This window comes from Triturus cristatus, chromosome 9 (assembly GCF_964204655.1).
Source record: "Triturus cristatus chromosome 9, aTriCri1.1, whole genome shotgun sequence".
In the NCBI taxonomy this organism is placed as follows: domain Eukaryota; kingdom Metazoa; phylum Chordata; class Amphibia; order Caudata; family Salamandridae; genus Triturus; species Triturus cristatus.
In genome coordinates, this window is record NC_140592.1 from 567,466,475 (window position 1) to 567,478,713 (window position 12,239).

Consider the following 12,239-nt stretch of genomic DNA (forward strand, 5'->3'; position numbering starts at 1 on the left):
AAGAAAACTTTATTATGATACAAGCGGGGTTGGCAGCTTTTGAAGCGTCGAAGCTCTATATAGAAGGGCTGCAGATGAAAATGAGGCGGTAAGCTGTGACCTGGTCAAGACATGGCTATCAGGGGAGGATGCGTATTCACTCCATACACCGGCCAGAAGACGTTTTAAGAGACGTCCTACAATCGTTAATGCGCAAATAGATTATCAGTGGCAGGCGGACATAATCAGCCTTCAAGATATAGCAAAACATAACAACGGCCCTTGTTATATATTAACCGTCATAGACGTGTTGTCCAAGTACGCCTACGCAGAAGTGCTACGTGATAAAAGTGGGGCTCGAGTCACGGCCACTTTTAAAGCCATCTTCGAGAAGAGCTGAATTCCTCAAAAACCACAAACACACGCCAGTAAAGAATTCTTAAACAAGGTATTTCAGAAATTATTAAACCACCACGGTGTTCAACCTTTTGTAACACACACGGAGGTAAAAGCAGCGGTTGTAAAACTTTAAAGTCTAAGATGTGGCAGTATTTTACAGCCAACAACACCTACAGATACGTGGATGTTCTACAGGCTTTTTTAGATGTATATAATGCCAGTTATCACTGGACCATCAAAACATCCCCCGTAGAGGTGACTCCTAGTAATTCTTTAGCTGTTTGGAGAACGGTGTACAGGCATAATTTCGCTACAAAGGTGAAGAAACCTATTTAAAAAAAGGTGATCACTTGTGGATTTCAAAATTGAAAGGGGTCTTTAATGAAGGGCTACCAACAGACTTTTAGCGACAAAATATTTATAGTGGAAAGTGTGGAGCTTAAAGGAGGGCTGTATATTTACAGGTTAAAGGACTACGATGGGGAAGCGGTGTCTGGGATCTTTTACAAGGAAGAGTTACAAATGGTACCTGATGATCCGAACCGTGTGTATAGGGTTGAAAAGGTTCTGAAAAGGAAAGGTAGAGGGGCTAACAGCCAGGTATATGTCAAATGGAGGGGCTGGCCGGAGAAATTTAACAGTTGGGTGTTGGCCAGCTCCCTGAAAGGGTGTGTGAGCTAAGGACCGTCTAAAAGGCATTGATAAGATGGAGACAACTCCCTTTTATATTACCTTACCATCCAACGCTTCTAAGGGAATGTTCCCCGACAACCAGATTTCTAATTATACCGTGAAACTGGCTAAGCCGGTGGACCTGAAATGGGATTGGGAGGTAGCCCTAACAAAAATCCAATACCCGAGAACATGGAATACATTTACACAGAGCGAAGCCCGGTTTAACATAAAACAGGAGCAGGACCCCCTGAGCATACATGCTGGCTTCCCATACGGCTACTACCCAAACGTTTCAAGTGTTGTCGACGCCATCAACAAATCCATAGCCAGCAATGAGACATATACGAATATGCACCTGTCGCTAGACACCGTCAGAAGGAAGGTGTTTCTTAAAGCACCGAGCCGCAATATCGTGTTTAACTGCTCTGGTAAATTAAGAAGGGTTTTAGGCACAGTGCAGCATGCGAGAAGTACGGCTGAGCAGGATCACATGTGCCCGGATATTAACGGTGGGTTCTATACGCTCTATGTGTATAGCGATATTGTAGAGTCCTAGAGGATCGGCGATAGTTACGCTCCATTGTTAAGATGGGTCCATGTATAGGCCGAAAATAATACTATGGTCAATATTCAATTTAACAAACCCGACTACGTTGCAGTTTCTAAAAATAATTTGACACTATTTCAATTATGATCTACAATGATCAGTCGGAGCCTGTGTCCTTTAAATATGGGAAAGTTATTGTTAAGCTTCATTTAAGGCCGATAAGTGACAGTGGTTATTAAGCAGGCATCATGGTGGTCATGAAAACATACGGGGACCCTGCTATGTACAGGGACTATTACAGAAGCCAAGCCAGGTATGGAGGTCCTCCGTACTTTCAAGGGTCGCCTGTTATGTACGGGGCTGGTTTAGGTTTTTTTTCCGTAGTCTGTTTAGAAGAGCTATGCCGTTGTTGAGAAGAGGCTATGAAATTGTAAAACCGCATGTTAAGGCAGCTGCTACGAATATTGCCCAAGACGTGGTGGGGTCTGTTACTTCGCCGGTTACAGAACGCATGAACAAACAATCGCAAGAAGGATCAGGGCTGGTGTACTAGCCGCGCGAGAGTGTTAAAAGGAAGCACCATGCTTCGAGAGGCAGGGGACCACCGGCCCCCTATAAAAAAAGGAGGAGTTCTTCAAAACACCCTCAGAAAAGAAGAGCTCCAAGACGGAAGAGAGCTGCGAAGAAGAGAAACGGCTCTAAAGTAAATATTGTTTATAGCATCGTAAACTAAACCATGTCCTTCGTACATTGCGCATCTGGCGAATGCGCCAAATCAGAGTTCGACCTGTTCACTCTAAAACCCACGCAGACGAGCATCGAAAACAGTTTCTTCATGGAGGTATCGCCTTTAGCCGCATTGACACCGCTGGCCCCTATAGAATTTTGTGTGTCAGTGTCCACGGATTTGTATTTGGATCTCAACAACACGCTGCTGTATCTTATGTGTAAAATCGTAAAAGCAGATGGGTCAGACATAGCAGCAGCCGCTAGAGTGGCGACGATCGCTTATCCCCTAGCGACCATGTTTAATCAAGTGGACATCACCCTGGGCGAACGTCTCATCACACAGAGCGATAACATGTACGCCTACAGAGCCTACCTCAAGAGCATTCTAAACTACAGCAGCGACACCCTTGACACGCAGCTTTCAACGGGGCTCTTCTACAAGGATGCATACAGCAACTTTGAAGTCACAGCGTTGGACGGTCCCAATCATGGTTTTGTAAAAAGAGCACGGTTTGCAGCAGGCAGTCGCAACTTTGACCTTCTGGGCCGCATGCATTCCGACCTCTTCTTCCAAGATAAACTGCTCATCAATGGGATTGATCTTAAGATCAAACTCACTCGCAACAAAGACTCATTCTGTCTCCTCAGCGGGGATGCAGACCAGTACAAACTTGACATCCTGTCTGCGAGCCTGTTTGTAAAGAGAGTGAAAGTGTCCCCAAGCGTCAGATTAGCGCACGCCGACACTTTACAAATATCATACGCCAAGTATGCAGTGGAAAGAGTATCTCTGAAGGTATTCAGCATCCCCTCAGGTACCCGATTAACCCAGCAGCAGAATTTATTTCTGGGACAGCTACCCAAACTCATCATCATCGGTTTTGTGGACAATACAGCTTTTAGCGGCACCTATACCTCAAACCCCTTCAATTTTAGACACTACAACATCAACTACGCGGCGCTGGTCCACGAGGGCAATGTGATTCCTGCAAAACCCTACACCCCCAGTTTTATAACCTCCAACTACATCAGGGAATATCAGGGGCTGGTTTCGATAACAGGGAAGCATCAAAGGGACTGTGGTGTAGCCATGTCAAGAGAAGGCTATGGGGCCGGATACATGCTGTTCACATTCGACCTGACACCCGATATGGAAGACAGCGGTCACTACAAACTGGTCAAAAACAGAAATCTAAAAGCTGAAATACGATTCAGTAATCCTCTGCCCACGAATGTGAACATGGTCGTATTTTCGGTATTCAACAGCATCATACGGATCAACCACGCCAGACAGATTTTGTTTGACTACCTTTAAAACATTTGTGAAATGGACACTGTGCAGATACGTGACTTCTTAAGCCAGCATAATTACGCTAGGAAATACTTCTTTAGGTGTTTTCCCTAGCGATGGGCTACCACCGGAAATAGGGTCAGAAAGACCACGCACCCTAGTCTTTAACACAGATCCACATTACAGGGATGGAACACACTGGGCAGCAGTGTTTATAGATAGTGACAAGGTTAAAGTGTTTGACAGGACAGCAGAGTTCCCTGAGCACAGTATCTATACACAACCCATATTCAAGTTTGTGAAAAAAGTCGTAGAGCGGGTAGTGTATAATAAGGTGAGGGTTTCAGGATTCGGTAGCCATGACATGCGGGGAACACTGTATTTATTTTATCAGTAAAATGTCGGAGGGTGTGCCGTTTAGAAATGTCGTAAATCTATATTCGAGGGACCTTGTTAGCAATGATAGTCTAGTTGTCAAATATGTAAAAGAAAACACAAGTGCATCGGTCAGACCTGTGAAAACAGAATATGTTGTTTTCCAAAATTGTAAGGGCTTGTAACTTATGTATATTTAATGATGAACGTCTAAAATAAAGGCATTTTCTTAAAACAGGCATCCAGACTCTGTATTTCAATACTTACACATGCACCATAATTCAAAAATGTTTTTAAAAGACGGCTGAGACGGGGTGAAAAGATATAATAGTGTTTATTACAAATAGCTACGTAGGTTGGGCGTTACAAGGATAACCTCTACTGTAGAAATATATGTAGAAAAACCATACACAGTTATACACGTGATAGGTACAGTTATTTAAAAAAAAAAGTCTGTAGAAACTTTAAGGATTAATCCATGTAAGGGGTTTGTCCGTGGCCTTTTTCTCTGCACGGCCAACACAGGCGTGGTGCTCCAAGAGGGTGATAGCCGTGAAACGTCAGAGGAGGGTGGCGAAGGCGGAAGGGGTACCTTCAAACTTACAAGCAGGCGGCAGTGCTCGTTATTACCCACGAGTGTGGAAGGGATGCAGAAACTGCTCCCAACCTCTATGAGCATTTTGCGGTGTTAGGATTTTGGGATGCGTAAGACCTTTGACTAGATCGTACATGTGTGACCCAACAACCGGCTGCCCCTTGTAGAGAAATTCGCCTTGTTCATTCCACGCTGTTAGGTCTTTAGAAGCGGCTAGTTTACTCAGCAGCATTTGCGCTGCCCCCCGGTGCCTCTGACTTATATTTTTTAAGAGGTCGTTAACAAAGATATCTGAGGATGTTGCAGGGGCCGGTTGAGGCTGCTGGGGTTGCGGAGCAGTCGGTGGTGCGGGTTGCTTTTCAGAGTCCGGGGTATACAGAGTCAGCTTGTTTTTCTCGGCATCCCACTGCTTGTAGTAGCTTAGAAAATATTTAAGGGTGTTGGTGTAAAGGTTAGCTTTGTCGTACAGATTTAGAGCTGTCCGGTTCAAAATGTCTTTAATTTCAGCATCCAATCGTAGAGTCTAATTTTGCCGTATATCCCAGGCGTTGTCCGTAGAAGAGCCCAAATGTTCCAGCTGCTGTCTAGGAACCAAATACATCTTTGAGGTATGCTCCATCACCGGCCCGTGAGGAGGCTTGTAATTAGGGGTATAGCTATGCCCAGCAATGAACCTATAAAACCCCCAGACTGTTTCACCAGTTTCTTCTTGGTAATGAGTGAGGCCCTTTTATTACTGAGCTTCTTGATAAGATGACGCTTCTTCTTCAAAGCCTGTAACTGCCTCTTTGATATAGGGACGTTACCTTTTAGGGTGTTTAGGGCTATTTCTGAAATGGCCGCCACTAAATCGTCAGAAGCAGCGCAGAGGATGGCCTTTCGGTGCTGGGGACTGGCTGTAACCAACATTTTCAGTAGATCTAAATAACGGCGTAAGCGTTCAGACACGGTCAGCACTGTGTGTGTTTTAAGGATCACCCCACAAATGTCTCTAAAGATCTTCAACGCCGCTTTTTATAGGCGCGGGACTTTATCTTTGGACTTGTAAGCGACTGGGAGCTCAGGGGGAAAAATATGAGCCCTCAATCTGTAGTCTTCTAGAATATTATTTTTTAAGTCGACCAGCAGGTAACCTTGGGTTTTTGCTGTAGCGTTGTTAAAGGCCTCCACGAAGAAGTGAGTGTTTCCAGGGTACATCTGTTTAGCTATGACGGATATTTGTTGCTTGTGATGGGGTTTTTAAATAAAACAAAGTATGAGGCGTTGAGAGCTATAGACCGACTGTTCTTACCCTTGTAAAACAAGTTCTGCACAATGTAGCATATGCTTAGATTGTGGTGGTGTGAATATTGAGTAAAATCTCTCTCTAACTCAGGATGATCACCACCTTCACGCATAAGGTCATAGACAATTATCATGTTTACAAGGGTCGGTGGCAGTAACTCATCATCGTTGAGATTATCGGGTACCCTTCTATAAATCTGATATGGGGAAAACTACGGGCCAGGTCAGTATAAAGAGCTTGCCAGCATGAATAAAGCCACACAATGTTATTAGGGGTTTGGGATAAAACACTGGCAGCATTTTCTAAGAGCTTTTTTATAAAGTAGCTCTTACCACAGTTTTAGGGTCCTGCTAACACACAGGAGAACGGATGTTGTAATCTGATGTCCATGGTGCGGGGCTGTCTCTCTAATGTGACTAATAACCATACGGCTGTGTTTTATAGTCAGTAGTCAGGACCCTTTTATCAAAAACAACGCGTAAGGTTTTATGTAAGGGCTGGGTTGTAATTTCCCACTTCTTTTTGGATCTGACTATGTAGGGCTTGTTCACAACTATGGTTTTAGCATTTTCACAATCGTCTGATGCAGCATATTCGTGCACCAGATCCTTCAGACTGTCAAAATTGATTTTTATGGTGTTGCTGACATTTAATGTTATGCCTTTGACCTTCATACACACTTTGTTCTTGTTTGTGCGGTAGGAGTAGGTCTTAGGTCCGGATGAGGTATATTCTATTTTATGCTCATCCTTATCGAGTTCGCTGGTCGAATTACCCAGATAATCCCCAAGAGGAGGGTCTTCATCCCCTGGTTTACTCAGAAAAATCACAGAGTCGGTATCATGATACAAGAAGCGGTCCTGGAGTTTATCCATAACCCTTTAAAGCTCTAGACGAGCATGGGCGATCGTGAAGCATGCTATGAAGATTTTTATGTTGTTACACGTTGTGGGATATGCTTTTCTGTATTTCCAACACTCAGCTGCGGTATCGTCATCGATAAACTCGCAGCTGGACACCTCGTAACAAGGGGCAAATAGGTACTTAAACAGCTCGTCAGGATCTGTTATTAAGGTTGTATTTGACAGGTTTGTGCGCTGTGCGAATTTTCCCCATAAGGAGTTGAGGCATAGTCTGACTAACTGTCGATGGGCTGGGTTGACCTCTATCAAATGGGGGCATAAATGGATACCCTCGTGAGCGTAGTAGTCATCGATGTATTTCTGCTTTGCATCCTGACTAGTACACCATTCGGGATACCCTGAGGCCTCCTGCTTGTCTCTGAGAAACAGATTAATGTATGGGGCAAAGAGCCGTGTTGTGGTCCTCTTAAAATGCCACACCTCGTGTATCCTCCCGAGCCTGTAACCTTTCTCTAAGGCAGCTTCTACCTCGATGCTGCACCAGGTCCCTGTGAGCATCCTTTGTTCTTCGGTGTGTCTACACCCGCCAACCTCTTTAAACACAGCACATGTTCAACAGAGGGGGAACATCAGTTTACCATTGACTCTGTATGGTAACACAGGAAAGTAAAGCTGCCTTCGAGGATAGATTTCACATTTGACTAGCCCAAACTATTTGTATATGGGCTTAAAATCTCTATACATAATGGTGGGGTGCCCTAAGGGGTATACCTTAATTTTGTTCACAAATGAGTACAGACTGGTGAAATCATAGTAGTGTATTTTCTCACCTTCACCCGCGGCCCTGTACAGTTGTATGGCATTTGTACGTCCTCCGAATAAGGCATCGCGGGGTTCCAGGGGTTCTGGTAAATAACGACTCTGAAGGAAAGATCAGAGTTCGGTGTTGGTTGTTAGCATCTCTAACCACTCGTACTCCTAAAGAACCCTCATAGCAAAGCCACATTTTTCAACATACTGGGCCTTCAGCAGAGGACGTCTGTGTAAGTGTTCAAATTTGGCACCCAGCAGTCTGTTAAACTGGTGGGGCTTGTAGCACTGAGGGCAACCATGGTAAAAACTGCGTTGTGTTAAAAGGCTGTCGGCAACCCCTTAATTACAGCGTTCCCATCCAGGTAATAGAGACCCACGTGGTATTCGCCACCCTGTAAGGCGTGCTGAATATGTATGTCTTCCTTCTCAGAAACGTACATGAGCCACCGGATCGAGGGGGTTGAATAACGTTTCTGTTTACCATTATAGAGGTCTGGTGGTACTAGAGCGATACTTTTTAGTCTTAGAAACATGTGCTTGTTGATGGACATACACATGGAGGCCAATGTGATGTTTTGAAAAGGGTCTATGTATTCAACCATCTTTGTCATTTGAGGCGTCTTGGGTTTCAAGACCCTGACTTTCTTTGTCATTTGAGGCGCCTTGGGTTTCAAGATCTGGACTTTCTTAGTCAACTCCACCACAACATCTCTGAAGAGATTGCACGCTTGTCGCAGGATCATTACATCAGCCTGACAATAAGCTTTCAACTCTGTTTGAAAATGAAACTAATTTTCACGGTTTTCAGAGTACCATTGTAAAAAGCTCTCTTTCTCGGCTGGCATCATATATTCAACCCCGTAACTGTCAGGAGGTGGCATGGAGCCCACATAATTCTGGTTTGCCCAAGTGTTAAAAAAGTGTGGAAAATAACCTTTACACTCGGGGAAACCAAAGGCTTTTGGCAGCTTGCTCAATTTAATGGATAGGAAATTCAGGGTGTCTATAAACCTTATTTGTAACTGGCCGGCTGTTAACAACATCAGCTTGGAACCCTGAGTGATGAGTTCTACTTGTACCTTTTCACAAATCATATTTTGTAAAATAAAGAATGAGTCGTAGGCTTTTGAGTTGTGGGCCAGCATGGTATACCCTTTGAATTTGGTTTGAATGAAAGTGTTAAGGAAATCACCAACGCACGTTCGCCCTTCACACTCCCAGCTGTCGTCGGAAGTTAGATGGTGTGCGTAAATATAGTTAGGTTGATGTACTCCTGTCTCTTGTGTGCACCCTATATCAAACACTATGTAGGCTTCGGTTTTGGCCTGGGGTCTACCTTTAACTATGTAGCACCGGTGGTTGGTACCCGCCTCAAAAGGCGTCTGGCACCGTGGGCATTTCATGCCTTTGCATTTGTGGTCATCTGCCACATACTGACCACACTCAAAGCAATCTATTTTAGGGGTGCATTTAACAGCTTTGTTATGGATGCTCAAACAGTCTTTAGAGCGACAAAACATCTTACATGTGCGACACCGCACCTTCAGGGTGGCGTCTACGACACAACCATCCCTCCGGCACTTCTTACAATGCATTTCACACTGATGATGTTCCTTACTGCTGTATATGTGGTCGCAATGTGTGCACACGTACTTGACTCCCAGAAAACTTTTAAGGTTCAATATACCGTAAAAGTGATTTTCGTGGTGAAGGACATATGCGGTCTTGTTTCTCACATGGTCCCCTGTTGTAAAGTACTTCCATGAGCCGTTGTGATAAAGAACTTTCATCGTCACAGAGAAATAGTTCTCAAAAAGACCTATGTCGCCAAAGCTGACCATGCGGTCTGGAGGTATTTCAAGGACCTCATGGGCTTCAGCCGCTCTAGACATGATGGCTGTGTCGGTGGTGTTGCGCCCCATCAGCAACCCTACGATGCTGGCCGCCAGACAGGTGTTGGTTGTGTCGTTGATAAAGTCGAGCAGCCAACGTTGTTTCTTACCAATTATCTTTCTGTATAGCATGCTTAGGCTTTCCTGTTTTCAGTTTCTATTTTCGGTAAATTCTGGTGGTGTTTTTTCAGTGTTTTCCAGTGATTTCAATACCTCCAAAAAACAGTGCTTTTCAGTGATTACTCATTTTCGCGCCATATAAAAACAAATGAATCGGTGTTTTACCGGTGTTTATGGAACGCTTAGTTTTTATTATTGCTTGCTTTCTTCATTGATGCATGGTATATAGACAGTGTATGTACAGTGTATATGGGGTCCAAATAAGTTTTTACAAGTCAAATTTATTGTAGTAGACCATACAATATTTCTTCAGTGATTCTTTGGTCATTCGCGCTCTCTCTTTCCTTCCCATGTACACTTTTATTTGCGAAAAGGCCCTCTCGACATTGGCACTTGAGACTGGCAACGCCAAAACAGCCAGTACACAATTTGCCAACTCTGGCCATTGACGTAGCTTTCCATGCCAATACTGGTGCACCTCAAGGTTGACATTCTCTGGGCCAGATTCTGCAACATATGCGTTGAACTGGGAGCATATGCCCTCAGAGGTATTAAAGCAGTCAAAAATGAAGCTGTACTTTTCGAAGTCTGGAGAAAATTCCCCTTTACGGAAGGGATCTAACACTTGTGCAGAGTACCAAAGTGAGGCTTCATTCACTTCAAATGCCATGGTTGGTGAAGGGACATTTCTATGCATCATAGCGAGCCATTTCTCATGCATAGTAAAATAAAATTTCCTGAATTGGCCCTCAACACTTCTCTGCTTACCAAGTGGCAAGCATTCTAACAGGGAGCATGTTGCAGTGCCAAAGTCACTAAAAGTGTCGCCTAGCCTACTCTCGAGAAAATGTTTGACATCTACACCAATTATGCTGAACACTTGGTAGACCAGGGTGTTTTCTGACTCTAGTTTTTTGATTATGTCCACTACAGCAGTCATGTTTTCTTGTAAAAATCTAAGAATGCAGTAGAGTGTACTTTTTTTGACATCACTATCAATATGCACTCGAAGATCCTCACATTTCTTGCCTTTTGCATCATCACTAAGCAAAAAATCAGTAAACGGTCGCCACATAGATAATATTGCATTCACGGCCTCTAGGACTGAGAACCACCGACTAAATGACACAGTTGGGATGACACTTTCTTTGCTGCCACACAAAACACAAAATGAGAAATATTTGCGTTTTAGTTCCCGCGCATAACGAAACAGTGCACCTAAATGGACTACAAAATCAATAGCATTCTTCATTAGCTCAGAAGATTGTAGAGATGATTTCAGCATACCATCTAGCAAGTGGCAAGGATCTCTTACAGGGAAACACTTCAGCTCAGGTATTGCTTTTGACAGGTCATCACATAACTTTTTCATATATGTAGCTGAATCGCTGCAAATACAAACAATATCACTCCAATCTTTGTTAAACTTAGTAAGAACTCTCTGCAGCAGCATCCCAAGTGACACTGCGTTGCATGTTTCCAGTACATCTAGATCTGCCATGATGGTACGTCTGTACCATCCATTTTTTGCATCACAAAATGTGATTAGCACTGCCACTGCTGGGTCGCCACGCATCTCTGGAGTTTCATCAATGGTAACAGAGATCTTGACATCACCTTGGAGTAACTCTGAAATATGTTCAATGTCCTCAAGGAACACCTCTGGTAGGTATTTCTCATACATTTGTGTTGCTTTTGGTAATGTTTTGCATGCTGGTGCACGCTTGCGGAACAGATTCCCAATCGGTCCATCAGCTTGGTGTAAGCTGGTTCCAGATTGCACTAGGGCACGTACAAATTCATGTGCCACATCCTTTTCTTCCTCACGTTTTCTTTTGAAGCGTGTCATTGTCTCAGCAAGAGACATCTGGCATAGGCTGTCGCTATTAGGTGGCTCTTTCAATTTCAAGTGGGTCTTGGTAACAAGATGTTCAGCAATTCGGCTTGCAGTCTTCCCAGTTACTATTGGGACAGTCACTCTGCAAAACCTGCAAATTAACATCTTTTGCCCACGCACTTCTTCAACCATGAAATCTTTGTTTTCCAGCACATAATCTTCTGCCGTCTTTATTCTGCGGGGCATGTTGTTCTGCGCAAACTAGATCAATACAAAAAAAAAAGACTTAGCAACCGGTTGCGTATTGTTGAGAAAATAATGAAAAAGACAACATGTTCATGGTCAGGTGACTGCTCTGCAAAAAGGGAAGAGCGCACTTGTGTTGCAATGAGTAACCGAAAGAACAATTTCTGGTCACGGGAGCCAATAGGCTAAAAGCACCCCAGGGCAGGGGCGCAAGGCCTTAATGTCTGTAAGGTTAAGTCAGCACTTTCGGAAGTTTGCCTGAAAAGGGAGGCTCTTTGCAAGTCATACCTCTTGAACTGCGGGGTACAGAGACAACTTTTTGGAATCACAGGTTTTGTGACTCTCCAGGTATAGGTAATTTATACAAGATTTCTGGGGTTGTTGGAGGCAAGCCAGGCAGTTCTCATCGTTCATTTAGAATCAATGTGTTGTCATTTGGAGAAAGTGAGAGCTGGGTGACATGTTCATGGTTTTGGGCACTCCTCACAAATCACGTAGCATGATGGCACGGCTCTGAGTAAAGCTAGGCTGCTTTTCACTGCTGTTTTTTTCCCCTCCGAGTTTTATCAAGTGCTAACTGGGCCTGAAGGTAT

General features: G+C 44.0%; 1 protein-coding gene across 1 annotated transcript; it reads right to left on the bottom strand.

Moving 5' to 3' along the window:
* Nucleotides 1-9,831: 9,831 nt before the first annotated feature.
* LOC146798302 (uncharacterized) lies at nt 9,832-11,646 on the bottom strand. Its single transcript, XM_085627950.1, has one exon. The coding sequence runs from the start codon at nt 11,644-11,646 to the stop codon at nt 9,832-9,834; it is 1,815 nt and encodes a 604-aa protein (XP_085484076.1).
* Nucleotides 11,647-12,239: the final 593 nt, after the last annotated feature.